At 48.7% G+C, this 20012-nt stretch overlaps 2 protein-coding genes across 3 annotated transcripts in view; one reads left to right on the top strand and one right to left on the bottom strand.

Annotated features, from left to right (window-relative positions):
• Positions 1–489: 489 nt before the first annotated feature.
• On the bottom strand, positions 490–3719 carry LOC119169090 (iron-sulfur cluster assembly factor IBA57, mitochondrial). The gene has a single exon (XM_037420176.2). The coding sequence runs from the start codon at positions 3416–3418 to the stop codon at positions 2366–2368; it is 1053 nt and encodes a 350-aa protein (XP_037276073.1). The 5' UTR covers positions 3419–3719; the 3' UTR covers positions 490–2365.
• Positions 3720–3872: 153 nt separating this feature from the next.
• The window catches only part of dbe (KRR1 small subunit processome component homolog dbe), a 119326-nt gene continuing 103186 nt past the window's right edge, over positions 3873–20012 (top strand). The window contains exon 1 of one of the 2 annotated variants that reach the window (XM_037420177.2): positions 3873–4031. In XM_037420177.2, coding sequence (XP_037276074.2) covers positions 4016–4031 — 16 coding nt within the window. In that variant the 5' untranslated portion in view covers positions 3873–4015. Of the gene's footprint in view, positions 4079–20012 lie in introns of both variants that reach the window. The other variant, XM_037420179.2, reaches the window with a different exon arrangement.

Raw genomic sequence — 20012 nt, 5'->3', positions numbered from 1 at the left:
GCTTTCGCTGTGAAAAAAAAAAGACTGTGTGACTCCGTAGAAGTCCTGTGAAATTTCTGTAAAGATCTGCAGAATTTTCTTTTTATCCAGGAATACGTAGATAGCCAAAAAAATCAGCAGGTCTACGGACAACTCTGTAGATATGGCACCATTGTATCTCACAGACAACACGGGTTTACACATGGTTTTAGCACGACACAATTAGTTGAATTCATGCATGATCAAGACGACCAGGTTATGCATCATGCATAACCTGGTCGTCTTGATCATGCATGAATTCCTTTTACATCTTTTACTCTACGTACACGACTTGCCTGCCCATACCTTCTCTCCAGTTCGTTTTTATGCCGACCATTGCGTTTTGTATGAAGTGATCAAAACACACCACTTGCAGGAGTCGTTTGGTGGGTTTTGCAATTGGTGCAAAACTTGGCGATTGACCATTAACTTTAAAGAAACCACGCTTACACTTTTTTGTAATACATCACCTTTTGTTATTGATTACTCTTTTAATAACTGTCCTGTAAGTAAGGTTTTCGAATAGAAGTACCTTGGTGTTATTTTTACACACAATATGCCATGGTTCAAGCACATCGACTATATATGTAACAAAACATTGAAAAAACTAGGCTATCTATCTCGCACTCTGTCTAAATCCCCAAAAGACACAAAGTTCCTTTTGTATAAATCGCTAATTCGTTCTGTACTTGACTAAGTGTCTGCTGTCTGGAATCCGTATAAGCAGTGCAAGATTCAAGAACTAGAAGCAGTCCAGAAAAGGCGGCGGTAAGATTTATATGTCATTGTTACGACCAGGATTCCTCACTCTCTCTCAATACAATTAACTTCACTCCATTCGCGTTGCCAAATAGAGTCAATATAAATTCTTGCTAAGAAAACCTTCCTGTTTCCGTACTTCACCTCGCACTACAAAAAATCCTTTCATATGCGTCACCAATAGGCCCACATTGCAACTCTGTCAAACAACAGCCCCGCGACGGTGCTCTAGTAGCTAAGATACTCGGCTGCTGACTCGCAGGTTGCAGGATTGAATCCCGTCTGCGGCAGCTGAATTTCCGGTGGAGGCGTAAGTGCTGTAGGCCTGTGTGCTCAGATTTGGGTGCACGTTAAAGAACACCAAATGGTCAAAATTTCCGAAGCCCGCCACTATGGCGTCTCTCATAATCATATGGTGGTTTTGGGACATTAAACTGCACGTATCAATCAAATCAAATAACAAGGAATACATAAACTTCACCCCACAGAAAACGAGAAGCTATCACAACCTAAATTTGATGCCTTACTGCTCGAATCAATAGGTTCAAGTTCAGGTTTTTTTTTCTTGTTTCATTGAAGACCAGAATTCATTACCTGGTTCTGTTTGTTCATGCCCATCGCAGAGTTTTGTAGCCGAAATTCATAATGCACAAGTGTGAAATACGCTGATCTGTCTGTAAATGATATTTGTTTTTTTTTTTTTTTCATGTTCTGATATTTTTACCTTTATGCTCACATGACGTTATTATGTTACCCGTTTGCATTATGGAAATTGTTTTGTTATAATTTTGTGTATTCTTGAATAAATACTCCTGCCATAGTGTAATTAGTGCTGTAGTACATGTAAATAAATAATAAAATTATTATCTATAACGATGCAGTGATAGCATCAGCTAGCAGACAACCAATTGTGAGGCACACAGGGGTGTGGAAGGGCAGGTCACACTATAACAGGTCACATGTTGACGTCCATCCCCTTGAAGCCGCTTATTTGCATTTGTGATTAATGGGGCGCCTCTCGTCACTCGCTATTGTAATGGGGCACTCGAGGCACGAAATAATTAACTGCATGACTCCACAAAGTGCGAGCATAAACGCAACGTGTTCGGTTGTCTTTCCTGCGGTTCCACGATATTTGCACACACTACCGTTTAGAGCGATTAACCTTCCCGCCACTCACGCGCAAATCTTCACGCAGGTGCGAAATTCTGTGGCGACAGCTGCAGACTCGCACCTTTCTTTCGCCTTACCTCCTACACCGCATTCATCCATCCTGTTATCCTTCCCCCTCATGTAAATTTTGTGCCTCCTCCACAGCAGACTTGAACCACATCATGTGGCGCTGCCCTAAGCACCCTCTTCCCCCATTCCTGAAACGCCTAATTTCTAGTGAGGAGCAGTGGGAGGCTGCCTTGCGCAGCTCGAGGCCCGCTATCCAGGAGGCCATCCTGGAGTGGGCTGAGAGGGTAGAGGAGGACTACTTCAAGTAGTTCATCCCCACCACACCCTTTCCTGTTGCCCCCTTCCCTTTAACAAGGGATAAATAAAGTTGTTCATTCATTCATTCCTGCGGAACTATGGGCATCTGCTACGCGGTCGGCCTGGCGACCTGGCGCGGCCACCACCCGGGCTTAGCGACGCTCAGTGGCACGCCCTCCACCTGCAGCGTGTCGGTGGCTAGGGCCTCCTGGACGCGCAGCAACGCCAGTCCCAGAGTACCGCGGTGCGCGCGGAGCTTGCCCAGCGCTGATCCGGCCGCGTCCCGCACCACCGCGTCGGGCGGCAGCGGCGCGCTCGGTTCGCGCAGCATCACGACCGGCATGAGGCGCTTGCGCACCACGCCCGTGTGGTGCGTTCGCGCGGTCAGCTCCTGGCCCACGTAGCAGCCCTTATGGAAGCTCACGCCGCCCAAGTAGTCCGCGTTGCACTCCAGGGGAAAGCAGGCCGCCGGCGGAAGCTCGCGAAGCCCCTCACCCACGCCCAGCTGCATGCGGAGGTGCGCGTAGCTCGGTGCCTCCTCGCCGCCTCCACCTGCGCGCACCCAGGTCGTCAGGTCTTCTCCGGCGTCCGCTAGCACTCGAAGCCCCAGTAGGCTGAGCCTCGGGTCGCGCACGACACAGCGGCCTTTCGTCGCGTCCGGCCAGTAGTCATCCGGGGCCGGCGGCGGCGGCTCATCTACTGCACCACAGAAAGGACGGAAGACGGTCCATACGTCCAGGTCGTCGCACGCTTCGATTTCGATGGCTCTGCGCAACCGGTATAGTTTGAGCAGTCGCAGCAAGCCCTGTCGAGCGTCCACGTCGCACTCCACCAGCACTTCGTCCTCGCCGGTCCCTGGCCGGTAAACGAGCAGGTCGTAGAGGACGCGTCCCACGCTGTTCAGCATAAGCGCGTACATGCAACGACGGGGTTTGCCTCCGGACGCCTGCTGCGTCGCCGCACTCAGATGCCGCGTGTCGTTGGTGACCATGCCTTGCAAGAAGGATAGGCTCTCGGCACCGCGAAGTCGTACCAGCTTGCGCGAGCTGGCCAGAGGCTCGCAAACGATTAGTCTCTGGTGGTCACTCTTGTTCCACAGGTGACGCCGCGCCAAAGTCGAGACGTGGGCCAGAGGAAACCTTGCAGCGACGATGCCCTGCATTTTGATCGCACGAAAAGGGAATACTTGACGCGAGGGTTTATGGCAACAACGTTTGGGTAAACACACTACGTGCACCGACCATGTCTCCAACGTTTCTAAAAACGTCTAAAAACGTTGCATGTGACTGATGTCACCACGGCAAGTGAAGCAGACGAACCGACGTTCATTTTTGGCTACGGTTCTACTCTTACTGGCTGGTTTGTTTATTAATGCACGCTGTGAAAAAACAAACTATTATTACTAATTCGTAACTTTTGCGCAAATACAACCAAATAATATAAAAAAACAACATGTGGAAGTGCTGAGCCGCAGGATTGTGTGCGAGCTTCAAGTAGGATTTAAAAAAATTCTGGTGTGGGAAGCTTTCGCGTGAACAGCGGAAGCATAATGGCTAGATGATAGCATCTAGATCATGGCATTGCTACTGGCTAGATGTACTAGAAGTGGAGCCTGGAGGGGAACTGAAGCGTCCATGTGCCCTATGCGTGTGCCGTGTTCTGTAGGGCGACCTGACGTTGGTGTTATGCTGTGTCGGAACTGTAGCCGTGTGTTGCCTACAGCTGTTGCATATTCGAAGTCCGTGTAGAAAACGCCAAAATGTCTGACGAGCCCAGTAAGTGGACTGTACACCGCAAACTTGGTTGCTTAATACGGCGCGAGGTTAGTGTCCATAGTTTGTGCACGTGGCTAGCCGATTTGTGCCGTGGAAAAGATGGTTTGAAAAAGGCTTGCAGAAAGCATGCACTAACGTCACGTGCGAAGTTTTGTGGGCTCGGAGAGGCAGTGTAATGATGGTAGAGTTACTACGAACAGTCTTAAACTTGGAACCGACGGTAATGCGGCTATGACGCCGTACACTTCGGGCCTCGATCAAGTTTGACCAGCGCGATTGGCTCCCTTTCGCAGCTTGCGCAAATTAGCGAATCGTGATCGAACGAGCACCGCATGAGAGCTTCGTAGCTTCAGCTTACCGTTTTTCCTGGCAGCTAATTGAAAACCTACGGGCGGCACGTAATTGAAGTTGAGGCCGATTAACAAGGCACCTAATGTGTTTTCCGGCCTCTGTCCTTGCCTTCAAACCTAACTTTTTACTGTTCAAACTGCTCGTGTGATTATGTGTCACTCTTAAGAGTAATCGTTGCAACAGTTGCAAAACATCATCGATTTGAAGACATTCGGGCAGGCGAAATTACCCTGAGCAGCACTGCATCATAGCGTCTGTCAGCATTCGTGTTGTTTTGGGACGTTTAACCCCAACCACGAATTGCTGGCCGCATTTGCAATAATGCTGTGCCACCAATCCAATATGTCGAACTTCACTTGATTACAAGCTACTGAAAGTGGAAATATGATGAAACGGTTGATGTGAAAGCGCTTGTTGTTGCATTACCTCTGACCCGCCTCAAACAAAAAGAAAGTTATATTAAATGAGTTTTACTCAGCAGCGCTGACGCAAAATCATTTGTGGGGTGCCATTAGAATGAGCACTATCAGTGTGTGTGCTGTATACTTGCTTGAATTGCGTTGCACAATACATCAAATTCATGTGCTGTGACAGCACAAGGTTGACTGGCACAAGGTAAATAAAGGGATTAAAATGTTTGTCAAGTGGCAAGGGGGTATATAGAGAAATGAAAGATGTCATTACTAAAGGGAGATCACTTGCTTGCTTTGTAACATGCACTACCCAAAAAAATGAATCACATTTAACAAAGAAAAAAAGTTTGACAAAGTAATTGAAGAGAAAAGAAAAGGCCATCGTGGTGTATAACAGTTTTTTTGTTCACACCTTGGTTACGACAGAAAGTGCAATTTTCAGGCATATTATTTTCTTGTGGTTTAAGTGTCTGAAATAAATGCAGAGCATGCATAAGATATTATTTTGTGTAACTTTCAATCTTAATCTGTTGTGAAGGTTTGCATTCATATTGTGCAAAAAGACACGATGTGGTCAGAAAATTTTGAAAAAGTTATTTGTTGTATGTACACAGGGGCCCACTGTTAAAAGACCAGTAAACATCCCCAAGGTCTCAAAATTCTAATGAAGAAATATATGTGAACTTTTGCTGTCTGAACATACTGTTGTAAGAGTTTTGTGAATAAGTTCTATAATAAGAAGGTTTCAGGGCTGAACCATTCGTTTCACCTGGTTTAAAATTTTTACGTGGCCTCGTGACTCCGCCAACTTCAGCAACGTGCCATGACGTCAACGATATGTCATTGGTACGCAGCCAATGGCTGAGCAGGTCTTCCCCCCACAGGAAAACGTGTCGTAGCGGCGCGGGGAAAATGTGCATTGTGAGAAGCACTCTTCACCTATTGCTAAAGTAGCAATACACATATTCATCTTGGAGGCTTTTGTTTCTCCCGATAGTCTCGAGCTCTACAAAATGGTATAGTGTAGCACAGACAAATGAAAATGCCAACTGCGTGGCCAAAACTGCTCTCCAAAGGGTTGAGGCACCGTTTTATATGGCCAAGGACTAAATGATCAGCTCAGTGGTACGCCGAGTTGTCCATTGGCAAGTTAGTGTCAGTGCACATACAATGGAAATTGGTCAGAAGGAAAGAAGGGCAGGAATTGTTTTTCGATATGGAGGGTCTGTGCAGTGTGTAGTGCTGTAATATTTAGAATATGGGATCACTGGGTTCTGTTGTACGAATTGGTGAGCTTGTTTGTGGAAATGGAAAAAAGAAGTTGAGCGTCTCTACTGGTCCTTTGGAGGCCCTGCATCATTTTTTGGGAATAGTCAGAAAACGCTGCCGATATGTAGTCAAGACTCACGAGAAAATGGTAGCCAAATATTATAGCTCGGCACGGGCTTGGAATTCACAATAAATTCTCAGAGTCGTCTAAAATTAGCTTTTCCTTCTTTCGACAAGTGGCGCTACAAGCTCGAAAATCGCTCGTCACAGCCATTGTATCAGCCATTAGTTGGTTTGAGCACAGTGCGCTCGGTCGTTACTGCTGTGAAAGGCCCTGGCTTGTGCACACAATCATTCACGATCATACTGATGAGCCGCCTATTCGAAGAAGACAAAAAGAGAAAAAGTACTCAAGGTCATGAGGTGTACGTGGGTATTTTCTCCTCACGCCATCCCTTCCGGCTTAGCTTTCAGCACTTTTGTTGGAGAAGGGAGAAGGTAATTGAAGTGTGCCACAAGTCTTTGTAACCTGCTCGCACTTGAAAAATTCAAAAAATTTTTGCTGTAGTGAATTCTAGAAGCAATAAGCTGTTTCAGTGAATCCATTCCATGGCTACTTGAAAAGGTCTTGCAAAGCCCCTTTAAAGGGACACTAAAATCAATTAACAATTTGTCAGAGTGGAAGCTCAATGTACGTCAATGTCTATAACGACAATATTATCAACAGCAGTGTCGTATTTAACGGGGAGGGAGGAGGAGGAAAAAACCTTTATTGATGCTGGCTGTGCCAGATAGCCCTTATCCCCACCGGGCTGGTTGACATCCCTAGTCCAGGACGTCATTAGTCGAGGCTGCCACCCAAGCCCGCTGGACTAGAGTTCGCTGTTCCTCTAGTGTGGAGCTATTGAGTGGGGTCGTCTCCAAGTCCTTTTTGGTGGGGTTGGGAAAGGGGGTTAATTTTGGGTTCATTTGGCAAACCTAGACCATATGGTAAGTGTTGGCCACTTCCCCACAGTACTGGCACTGCCCACTTATTTTTGGGTCGTAATATTTGAGTATGGCTGGACAGAGCAGCGTGTTTGTCTGTAGGCGCCGCAGGGCGCGCTCCTCCGTTTTCGAGAGTCCTTTCGCTGGTGCGGAATACAAGCGGCGTTGCTCAGTGTAGTGTTCTCTGATTTCTCAAAACCGTGTTAAAGGTGTGGGACGTTCAGGTCTATCAGGGAAACGGGGAGCTTCCCGGGAAGTAAGCACACGGGCCGCTGCATGTGCAGCCTCGTTACCCCGTAGACGCTGATGTCCTGGAGTCCATATAAGACGTTTTGGGGTAGGATCGCGGTTCCTGATGCTGAATTTTAAAAGTCTATCAGCCAATGGAGAGATTTCTCCTGCAAGATAGCTCTCGCAGTCTCTTCGAGAGTCTGTAATGTACTGGAGCATAGTGGCGCCAGCTCTGTGCCAGCGTGAAAGAAGACGTTGACGTCTGTGTGGTTCGAGCTTGCCGGGTTCCTGCCTGTACCAGCTTGTTGCGGCTAACGCTTCTTGATTAATAACAAGTGTTTTTACGTGAACTTGCTCATTGCATTTGGTGGAGGTGCTGGGTAACATCCTGGAGCTCCGCAGCCTTAAGCTACCATCTGATTCCGCAATGACCGAGCGCGTTGATCCCCCACAAGCCTCTTCCACGTCGACGCCTGTCATGTGCCCTGACGTACTTCGTCTGGGTGACCCACTAGTCTACAACGGCACTGAAGATCACGATGTCGAGAATTGGCTGGCAGAGTACGAGCGTGCCAGCGCAATTAACAAGTGGGATGACCCTTCGAAGCTGACTCACGTCATCTTCTATCTGACAGATTTGGCCAACCTATGGTTTACCAACTACCAAGCCGACATTCCCACCTGGTCGGTTTTCAAGGAGACCGTGACCTCGTTTTTCGGTCGTCCAGCTATGCACGAGCTTCGCGCTGAACTTGGCCTGCGGGGACGATTTCAGCGAAACGGTGAGAGCTTCACGAGCTACATTGAGGATGTGATCGGCCTCTGTAGGCGAGTGGATGCGAGGATGACTGAGGCTGACAGAATAAAGCACATAATGAAAGGCATTGATGACGACGCTTTCCATATGCTTGTGGCCAAAGACCCACAGACCGTCACGGCCGTGATTCAGCTCTGTCAAAGTTTTGATGAGCTGCGCAAGCAGCGAATTTCTACACGTCGCGCTAATACGCAAACGACAGATATTTCGGCTTTGGAGTGGAAAAGAAGTGGCACCGACTACACCGTATTGATGCCTCAAATTCAACAGTACATCCGTGAAGAAGTTGCTCGACAGCTCTCTCTTGTGACCACCATCGACGAGACCCCCACAGCATTGGACCACTCACTTCGCCGTGCTATTCAGACGCAAGTTGCTGAGGCTCTCCCTTCGCCCACGTCCCCAATATCAGGTACTGCACCGCTGACTTATGCAGAAGCCGTCCGCCGACCTCCTGCCCAACCGCCGCTCCCTTCATACAGTCCAGCCACCAACTACTACAGGTCGCCTGTTTCAGTTTATCCGGTAAATTAACCCTTCTCGTTACCTCGAGCACCTGTTAATTCTTGGCGTACTCCAGATAACCGGCCAGTCTGCTACAACTGCGGTATTCCAGGGCATGTCGCGTGCTACTGTCATCGCCGTAGGTTCTATTTTAATGAAGCTCAGCATTCCGGCAACGTTCCTTGGCAACCAGAATCACATGTTACACCTGATGCCCCTGACCGCCGCTCACGTCGACCAGACTTCAGCCCACGTCGATCTCCTTCACCCAGTCTTCGGTCTCCTTCTCCCATGCTTCACCGTTCCAACCACGCCCAGGAGGAAAACTAACAGTCGCAGTTACCGAGGCAAGAACTGCGCCACCGATGAAATTTCCAAGGCCTCATCTTTCGCCCCCTAACGAGATTGCCGTGTTTGTGGATGGCTTCGCCACAACTGCTCTTGTCAACACAGGTGCCACTATTTGTGTAATGAGTGAAGTGTTATGCCACAAACTGAACAAAGTGACGACTCCACTGGTTGATATTTCCTTACGCACAGCGAGTTCGCAGCACGTCCAGCCTTCTGCCGCATGCACTGCTCGTGTTGTGATTCAAGGGTTGCTGTACATCGTTGAATTTGTCTTCCTTCCGCATGCGTCTCACAAAATCATCCTGGGATGGAACTTTCTTTCCGCTAATCATGCGGTTGTCGACTGCGCCCGTGCACAACTCGTTTTGTTTCCGTTCAGCACGACATTTATAGATCTCCCTTACTCGCCTGAAAAGGTGACCGTCGCCACTGATGTTGTCATCTCTGCTTTTTCAGTCGCTGTGGTCTCTATTTTTTGCTACTCCGTCCCTGATTCAGCTGTCTTCTTTATACCGTCGCAAGAATGCGCTCGTCGCCGGAACCTTGTCATCCCGTTTGCCGTCATAACACTTGCCGATGGTTCCAGTGTCGTGTACGTGTGCAATCTGTTCCCTTGTCCCGCTACCTTATTACATGGCGAATGTATTGGGCATCTTGACGCTTATGATGCCATCTTTGCTTTCGATGCCCCTTCCGATACGACGCCGATGTCCGTGGATGCTGTCACGGCTGCCACCGCACCCTCACTACCTAACGAAGACGTTCTGTCGCGCAGAGTGAACACCGGGCTTACGCAAGACCAGCGTAATCAGCTCATTAAACTACTTGACCGTTTCCGCGCCTCCTTTGACCACGGAAAATCTCCCTTGGGTCGCTCGTCAGTTGACGCTCAGAATATCGACACCGGTCATCATACTCCGCTTCGTCAACGCCCCTACCGCGTCTCGCAGGCTGAGCGTGACGTCATCACTCAACACGTCGATGAGATGCTTCATCGTGGTGTCATTCAACACTCGCACAGTCCTTGAGCTTCGCCAGTGGTCCTTGTGCGAAAAAAAAGATGGCTCCATTAGGTTTTGCATGGATTATCGGCGACTAAACAAGATCACATGCAAGGATGTTTATCCCCTGCCACGCATTGATGACGCCCAGGATTGCCTTCAAGGTGCGGAGTTTTTCTCTTCACTGGATCTGCGCTGTGGATATTGGCAAGTGCCAATGGCCGAACCAGACCGTCCGAAAACTGTGTTTGTGACCCCTGACAGCTTATATAAATTTAATGTAATGCCCTTTGGTCTTTGCAATGCGCCGGCAACTTTTGAAAGGATGATGGACAGTGTCCTCAGGGGACTTAAATGGCATATCTGTCTTTGCTATTTAGATGACATAGTTGTCATCTCTGCAAATTTGGAAACTCATCTTTCCCGTTTGGAACAAGTTTTCCAGTGCCTTACAGCAGCCGGATTGCAACCGAACTTCAGAAAATGTTATTTTGGTGCGCGCAAACTCACAATTCTCGACCACGTCGTCTCGAAAGAAGCAATATCGCCGGACCCTGCCAAACTGCGTGCCGTTGCCGAGTACCCCAAGCCTACCACTCTAAAGGAGCTCCGTAGCTTCGTAGGCTTGTGCTCGTATTTTCGGTGTTTCATCCGCAATTTTGCTTCTATAATCGCCCCTTTAACTCAGCTTCTTTCCAGTAGTGCGGACCTCTCGGGCTAAAATTCCTATTACGATGTTGCATTCACAACGCTGCGCCGGCTACTCGCGTCTCGACCAGTTCTCCACCACTTCGATCCCAATGCACCTACTGAAGTTCACACGGATGCTAGCGGTGTCGGCCTCGGTGCCATTCTCGCTCAACGCAAGGATGGCTGCGAAGAGTATGTTGTCGCCTATGCCAGCTGTACCCTAACAAAGGCAGAGTCCAACTATTCCGTCACGGAAAAGGAGTGCTTGGCTATCATTTGGGCTATAGGAAAATTTCGCACTTACCTTTACGGACGCCAGTTTAATGTTGTCACAGATCACCATGCCTTATGCTGGCTAGCGTCCATGAAAGACCCTACTGGCCGTCTCGCTCGTTGGGCTTTACGCCTTCAAGAATACGACATCCGTGTTGGTTATCGCTCAGGACGCAGACATTCAGATGCCGATGCCCTGTCCCGTTCTCTGATGCCTTCTGATCTTGCCTGCTTACAAACTGCCATCTGTGACTCTTCATCGCTGAGCATCACCGACATGCCAGCCGAGCAGCGCAAGGATCCCTGGATCAATTCTCTGCTCGAATTCCTCTCTCACAGTTCGATAGAATCGACTTCACGGTCCCTCTCTCGTCAAGCAAGACACTTTACTGTCCGTGAAGGCTTGTTGTATCACCGCAATTACGAGACGGATGGCCGTAGGTGGCTCCTTGTCATCCACCGTCATTTATGCTCGGACATCTGTGCTGCCTTTAACGATGACCCCCAGTGTGGCCACGCTGGAGTGTTCAAGACCTACTCTCGCCTTCGTCTAAGATACTACTGGCGCGACATGTATCGGCACGTTCGCCAGTATGTTCGGTCATGTGCCACGTGTCAACGCCGCAAGATGCCTTCTCACAGCACTACTGGCCCTTTGCAACCCTTAACCTGTCCAGCGAAACAATTCGACCGCATCAGAATTGATATTTATGGTCCTCTACCCAACACTCCTCGAGGCAACCGGTGGATTATCGTCGCCGTTGATCATTTGCCACGCTACGCTGAAACATCTGCACTGCCTGCTACCACTGCGAAAGACGTTGCGTCCTTTCTTCTTCACCATCTGATTTTGTGGCACGGTGCACCTCGTGAATTACTGAGTGACCGTGGACGCGTGTTTCTCTGGAACGCCGTCGACGAGCTGCTCAAGATTTGTCGCACTGTCCATCGGAAAACCTCGGCATATCATCCTCAAATCAATGGCATGACAGAACGCTTTAATCGCACCCTTGGAGATATGCTTGCCATGTACGCGTCTGACGACCACACTAATTGGGACCAAGGGCTCCCTTTTGTAACGTACGCATACAACTCTGTGCCACAAACAACCACCGGCTTCTCTCCTTTCTTCCTCCAGTATGGACGTGAACCATCATGCTCCATGGACACCATTCTCCCGTACAGACCTGATGTTTCCGAAGCGACGCCCGTTTCCGAAGCAGCTGCTTATGCCGAAGAATGTCGTCAACTCGCTCGCTCGTTTACCGCGCAAGACCAATGGCGCCAGAAAACTGACCACGATGCCTCTGCATCTAGTGCCCATTATAACCCAGGAATGTTGGTTTGGCTCTGGGTCCCGTCTACCCCTCCCGGTCTTTCCCCATCGTTTTCGTCGAAATATCATGGCCCCTACCGTGTGGTGCGACAAACATCTCCCATCAACTATGAAGTTGAGCCCATTGATCCACTTTCAGGCTAACGCTGCCGTGGGCGTGAAACGGTTCACGTATCACGCCTCAAACCATGCTATGACCCTCCTGTCGTGTCATTTCCTTAGATCGCCAGGTTGGCTCTTTTCTGCGCGGGGAGTAATTGTACCGGAGCATAGTGGCGCCAGCTCTGTGCCAGCGTGAAAGACGACGTTGACATTTGTGTGGCTCGTGCTTGCCGGGTTCCTGCCTGTACTAGCTTGTTGCGGCAAACACTTCTTGATTAATAACAAGTGTTTTTACGTGAACTCGCCCATTGCAGTAACTATTTGTTTTGAGTTTGGATGGGATACTGCCAGTGCAATGGCCACCTCCTCCGTCTTACTTGAGCTTGTGGCTTTGAAAGTGAGGCCGCCCACCTGCGTTCCTTGATGTCTTACCGCTGCCGTGTAGCATCCCCTAGGTGACGGACCGGCTAAATCGACGTAGTAGACCCCATTACGGGAGCCAAACCGTTGTTCAAGTGCCTCAGCGCGCGCTTGCCTTCTACCCTGGTGCGCCTCCCTGGTCATTATGCGGGGAAGCGGAGACGCCCAGAGTTTTGTTCTCGAAAGTTCAGTAATACGCTCCGCGTTTTCAATTTCGCATTCGTGCCGGATCAAGAGGCAGTCCAGTAGGCGCCGCCCGAGGGGCGTCTGCGTAAGACGTGTATATTGATTTGTGAGGTGGGCTTCTTGGAGCTCTTCTGTAGAGTTAAAGACTCCCAATGCAGAGAGTTTCTGATTTGAAGTGCTGATGGGTAAATCAAGTACACGCTTAATTACTTTCTTAAGAATAGCATCGACTCTGTTCTCTTCGTGTTTAGTCATTCGTAAGTACGGTATTCAGTATAGAATCCTGCTAGTTACAAAAGCATGGGCGAGCTGAATCGCGTCCCTTCCTCATAGCCCCCCGCACTTGTTTGACACTCGGCGGATCATGTGCCCTACCTGTTCTCCAATTTTCTGTAGCTTGTCTAGGGTGGTGCTGTTTTTTGTTCTGTTGTGAATCTGAAGGCCAAGGATTCGTAGTTCTGAAACCTCTCGTATGGTTGAGGAATTCTGATTTGGTTGGAGCGCACTGCAACCCACACTGAGCCACATAGTCCTCCACAATGGAGGCTTAGTCCTCCATAATGCTGCAGGCGGTCTTCAATTTCTCCTAAACTGCCCCGATTCGTCCAGACTGTTATATCATCGGCGTATATTGCATGATATATTCCTTCCACTACTGCCAATGCTTGCGGGAGCTTCATCATGGCAATGTTGAATAGCAGCGGAGATAGGACAGCTCCTTGCGGGGTTCCCCGCGTCCCCATTTTTAATGGTCCATGTTCCTCGTTATCTATGCGAATGAACGCCAGTCTCTCAGAGAGAAAGTCTCTGATGTAGGCAAAGATTTTCTTACCGCAATGGGTACTACTCAAGTTCTTCAGGATGCTTTCATGTTTAACGTTGTCGAATGCGCCTTTAAAGTAGAGTTCAAGGATTGCCCTGTCGTTGTGCCTCGAGGGAATGGGTTGGACAATGTCTTGTTTTAGTTGCAAGAGGATATCTTGCGCAGACAGGTGTGGCCTAAAGCCAAATATGGAATCTGCGAAATGCTCCTTGCGCGAGGTACGTGGCGAGACGGTCTCTAATCATTGTTTCCATTAATTTGCCGGCACATGAAGTTAATGATATAGGTCTGAGGTTGTCCGTGCTGATTTGCTTGCCTGGTTTGGGGATGAATGTGACAACTGCTGTTTTCCATTCAGTTGGCAGTGGTTGGCCATCCCAGATCGCGTTAATGTACTGCAATAGATGCGGATAACAATCGTCTGACAGATTTGCTAACAGTTTTACCGTGATCAGGTCTCGGCCCGGGGCAGTGCCCCTGCGCATTTTTTTCATTGCTGCTTTCAGATTGCACATTTCAAAAGGGGCAATGAGCTGACTGTTTTCTCTACCTGCATATTCATATGCGTTCCTGTTGGGATCCGTGGTGCGACATAGGTATCTAGCACACAAAGAACCAGCCAGCTAGGAGTTGGTTCCCTGAAAACTGTGCAGGGCTCGACGGAGCTGCTTTTGCGCTTCTCTTCTGGTTTGGGCGGGGTCCACGAGAGTTCGAAAAAGGCGCCATGCTTTCCTTGTATTCATTTTTTTAGCTACAACATTGCATTGTTCTATCCAATTGGATTCGTTTGGTTGTGTCGCATATTGCTCCACTTCCTTACTCAACTTGGCTATTCTAAGTTTAAGCTTGCGGTTGAATTAGTTTTTCCGTCATCGTTTAGTTAAGCTTCTGCGGGCGTCCCAAAGGTGGAGCAGGTGCTTATCGACGGCGGGGGTGTCTTCCGTTGTCTTTATAGCTTTAAGACACTTGGAATTGGCTGCAAGGAGCTGTTTTGCCCATCCCGTATATCCTCCCGCCCCTGGTACAGAGGGGATCGATCACCTGTGAGCGGAAGGCTGTCTAATCTGTTAGCTAAGCTTGGCTCCATGTTCTATGGCCTATGTTGGCGGAGAGTGTTATTTTGAGGAGACAGTGATCACTGCTGAGCATTTCTTCTAAGTTTTTTCATGTTGTGTAAGAAATGTTCTTAGTCGTTGATAGATCCGGGCAAGTACCTCGATTTACAGAATTCCCAATTCTAGTGGGTTTCATCGGATCTGTGAGAAGTGATAGACGAAGAGGGGATATGAGTTCTGCCAATTTCCGTCCCTTGGGGACTTTGCGGGTGTAACCCCAGTGATAGCTGGGGGCGTTAGTCACCCAAAATCACCAGTGGGTACTTATCTGCTTCCTTAATCGCTTTATAAAACATTTCTTTGAAGACGCATTGCCTAGATTTTGGAGAACTGTATACATTTAGAATGTACAAGCTAGGATCTCGTCATTTATTGGGAAGGACTTTGACCATTGTGTATTCATGCGCCTCTGACAGATCAAGGTCTATCTGACAAGCGGTATACTCCTAGTGTATGAGAACACAGGTGGACGCACTTCCCTGAAATGAGTTGTAACCAGGCAGTTTCGCCTGTAAGCCGGTTTTTTTGTAGCGCCAAAACTGCAGATGTAAAATGTTGATTCTGCAGGAAAAGGTTAAGAGTGGCCCTCTTTTTCCTATCTTTAACCCCCTGCAGTTCCACTGGAAAATATCGAGTTTCTGTTGTTTGGACCTGTTATTATTATGTTTAGAACTGGCGGCCATCATGGATTCATTATTGAGGAGGTGTCATTTTTGCCACTGCAGCCAGCGTGGGAGCCTGGAGAGGCGTGAGGGACTCAGTTTGGTTTGTTAACGGTTGGGCTATGTTGCTCTCGGATTCAGAATTTGCCAGGTTAGGATGAACAATTTTGCGTCGGGGTTGTTCCGTTGTCTTAATGCTAGTTTTGAGTTGGTCCAATTGGGGTGTGAGCCAATTTTGAATGGTTTATAGTACACTGGCTGTGAGAATTGGCAAAACCCTCTGCTTGAGGTCTTGCATAGCCGCTTGGACTGATAAGTTCAGCTGCTGCGGAATAATTTCTTGTACTGTAAGCTTGGTTCGTTCTAGGATCATTTTGCTCTGCTCCTCAAGTTTAGTCTCTAGTCTGCTTAGTCGACCTTCTATGTCGTTCGAAGCACCTACTACAGTTTTAGACACACTAGTGTTACCCGATACGTCTGACTGAGTGTCCTGCTCATCGTCCGAGCAGTCGGAGGTGTGCATAGCCACCGGTTCTGACGGTGGTGAAGTAGCAGCGTGCGACGCCTTCAGCGCCCGATTTTCGCATTCCAGAGTTTCAATGTGTTTTTTCATGGCTTCCAATTGTTTTAAAATTTCAGGATTGGAGGGGGAGGCAGTGGTGGTGGTGGGAGACTGAGAGGAGACCCCTACCCAATTGCTCACCTGTTTGGGCGGGTTTGCCAGTGACGGGAAATCCTTGGCGTCGAAGGTAGGCGGCCTCGACTTCAGTCCGGCTGGGGCTTTGATCGGCTTGGGCTTGTTATGCATGAGCTTCGCTTTTTCGTCAGTCTTGAGAGGTGCTGAGGGCTCTTCTTGCTTGTTTTTAAGTCCATGTTGCCGCTGTGGTAGAGCGGGCTTCCATGCCCTCCGGAATGTTCCGACGCACTGCGCAGAGCCGGTGAAATGGTTTTCACCGCATATAAGGCACTCGGGTTGACAGTCGTGCTTCGCTGGGCCCTCCAGAGTGAGTTCCACCTTCGCACCACAGTGAATGCACCGCTGATTGTCCGGATTGGGGAACGCATCCGGTCTGTGGCCCACCATTCCACACCAGTAACATGCCGGAACCGTTTTCTTGTAGTAGCGCACTGGCACGTTTTCACAGCAGTAGTGAATGAATCTTGGAACGTGGCGTTCTTTGAAGGTCACCACTGCAACGTTAGATGTTCCGAGTTTCCGCACATACAAAATTTTGCCGTCGATCCACTCGAGCTTGCGTCGAAGGGATTCTGAAGTTTCATTGTCTGCGACGGTGATGACACCCTCGCAGGTTTCTCCGGCCGATTTCAAATGTCCTTGAAACAATACTTGGTCGTCCCCGATCGTCAGCGTGATGTCCCCGATGAGCTTCGAGGCCAGGCTTTCCGTTTTCACACCTACAACAACGATGTTTTGGTCCCACACCGGCCACACGGAGATACCAGCGTTCGTGGTGCTGCCGGTGAAGCATTGCATTGCGGTGCCAATCCTGCCTGGGCCAAACGCAGCGTGCAGATCCACGGTTATTTTTGGTTTAAGCACAATAACCAACTCGTCCGACCGGATTCGAGGCGTGTGTGTTGGCTTCCACGTCGCCAGCTGCCGCGGGGACTCAACGCAAGCTGCGGGTGTTGATCCTGTTTTGCGAGCCTGTGGCTGGGCGGCGGCCGTCGAGTCTCGGGGCTTCATTTTAGTGAGCTTTTCTTGCAGTTGGCGAACCATGATCTGAAGATATTCGTGTTCACCTGGTATGGGGTCTTCCCGTGTTTGTGCCACCTCGATGTCAACTCACTGCATCGTGCTGGGGTCATAGCCTGTCTTCGTGGACGCTGCCATGGCTGGGGAGGCCGGCCGTAAGCCTCGTCGGCGTTGGGCTCAGCAGGGCTCGGGCGTCGCGTGATGTTCAACCAGTCATAGATTGCCGGAAAATGGGCCTACCTAGATAAAATAGGTATCCAGAGCTTCCTGACGACTTCGCCGAAACGCTGAAACCAGTTTCTGGTGGATATCTGCCAAAAGTCCACAACATTCGTCGATTTCCGACGGAGCCGACGTGACATGCGTCTGACTGCCGCCGCCAATAGATAGAGACCCCCTTAACGGGGAAATACGGTAAATGCACGAGAACCGATGTGCTACAATGGGAAATTACAAAATGATCCCGATTGTGTCAGACTTACCGCCTACAATTATTCACTAGTTATTAAACTAGCTGCACTAAATAAGGAACCTTCTGTGTATCAAGAAATATAATAAAATGCTGCTTGATTATGTCTGTTTGATGATTCACGGAAAAAAGAACAGCCGGACGTTACTATTGGAAATGGCGCGAGTGGTTAAAAATTTTAATTTTCACCTGATTAAACTGGACAGGTCATGCAATCTAGCGGAGCCCCACTTGAACCAAGCACGTCTGCCATCTCTCAGGCCATGGCAGGAAATTGTTCAATGGCCGTTGTCGCTGCTGTGGCTCCCGCTACTTTCACTCTGCTGCTACTAGTGTCGGCAGCCGCACAGTAAGGCCGGCAACCTTGTGTACGGCAACAGTGACGTGAGACGTTCTGCTTTTTGAGGCGGGTAATTTTAAGTGCGCTGACTTGATGGGGACCACTAAAACATTACTTTAATTAGAAATAAGCCCTTGCTTGGCACAAAAGTAACACTACGAGGCTTAGGGACCACTATTTCAACAATCAACGTCAACTTGATAGTTTCCTCTAGTGTCCCTTTAATGGGAACATCGAAGGGCATGGATGTTGCTTGGTGCCATGGCCGGCTGTGAGCGGCGCTCTTTCATCTTTCGTAACATCTGCAGCCGGGCACCACATTGTCATGAGGCGAATTGTCCTCACAATGTAAAAGAAACTGCCCACAGTGTTCGCTGCGCCTGCATGAAACCTGCTGCAGCCTCCAACTGGTGGTGGCGCCAAGCAGCCACCACACACTCTTATGTTTCCTTTAACTGTAAATCGCTGTGTAGAGTTGCGTTCAATATAAGTTGGAACACGCTGGCTGCGGTTAGTGACCCCAAGCCTGAACAATCACACCGACAAACATCGAATTGGTCCAGAAAGCACTGCCAACTGAGAGAGTTTAATTCACCATTTTTTTTCCTGTGGGGGTGCCACTCTTTAGTGTTGGCACCCTTTTGATCACAGACAGCGTGTTGCAATTCATATTAAGTGCGGCTGTACATATACAAAATCGTGACTAGCAGAGACTGCTGTGATTTCAAAGGCATACAGCTGTGATACACAACAAGCAGAGAGGAAATTTAACAAGGAAAAAAAAAAAGGCATAAGTGTGGGTGGTAATATGATCAAGAGCAAGAAGATTGTGGCAGCAATGAAAAGCCTCGAAGTTAAGGTAAGGGCCGCCTTAGTCAAAATATGCAAGAGCACAAGGCATGATGCTATTCACTGGCTGTCTTCTAAGTTTAATGTTTGTAATTTGATATTAAGCTGGCATACTCTAAAAGCACAGTCCATTCCCACAACTCACTTGGCTGTTGAATCCTCCTGTTTTTTCCAATTTTCGTAGACAGTGTTTCACACTTAGAAAGATGCAGTTGTGCTGTAACCTGAAATAATTCAACATGAAATATTGTCATGGTGTCTATTACAGGGCCCCTGAATGACCTTCAATATTTTTTCAGACATTTCAAGTAAACACGCGAAATGTGTGAAGAATGCAATTGCGATCAACAATTCTTTACATAGGAGCACTACGAGCCGTTGGCGCGCCACAAATAAAAAAAAAAAATATATATATTCCCTTCTCTCTGGGCCTTTCGGGCCTCCACATGACGCACAGTATGAATATATCTGACGCGCTGTACGAATATGCTGTGAAGAACTTACGACTTCCGGTTGGTCTGCAAGCAGCTGTCTACGTCGCTTGTTGTTAGTCATGTTGCCCGCGTGCGTGCGGCTGTTTGCCAACAAGAAAACAGATGATGAAGTCGATGGAGGGACAGAGTAGTGGCGACTGGAAGGAGACCGTGTTTCGAGCAGCAAGTGACGTAGGGAGGGGGAGGTATGCTAGAGAGGGGGCACTTAGTGAGAAGGCAAAGCGACTTTAGTCTGAGAGGATACCATGGAGGGTAGCGAAAGAAAGAGTGAAAGGAGTAATAGTTGCACTTTCGAGAATCAAACGTGTCTAACTCCGCTATCACGACACCATTTTGAGAAATTTTCACGACTCCGTGTCGTTCACTTTTGCGCAGTTTCCCCATCAAAACTGAATTTTGACCTCTGGGTGATTTAGTGGCCGTTTAAGACGTCGCCTCTTTATTTGGCAAACTTGTGCCCAGCGGGGCAGATAATGCTCACGTTATAATGATCACAATGAGCGGAAGAATTGATTGAATTGGGTATCTATGCATCTGGAATGGCCGATTCCAACCTAATCACTAGCCTTTGAAATTGTTCA

Source organism: Rhipicephalus microplus, chromosome 2 (genome assembly GCF_043290135.1).
Source record: "Rhipicephalus microplus isolate Deutch F79 chromosome 2, USDA_Rmic, whole genome shotgun sequence".
Taxonomy (NCBI): domain Eukaryota; kingdom Metazoa; phylum Arthropoda; class Arachnida; order Ixodida; family Ixodidae; genus Rhipicephalus; species Rhipicephalus microplus.
This window is presented reverse-complemented; position numbering and strand designations above follow the sequence as displayed.

Excerpts from the sequence above, each read along its gene's own strand:
- LOC119169090 (XM_037420176.2), bottom strand. The coding sequence starts at position 3,418 with ATGCAGGGCATCGTCGCTGCAAGGTTTCCTCTGGCCCACGTCTCGACT.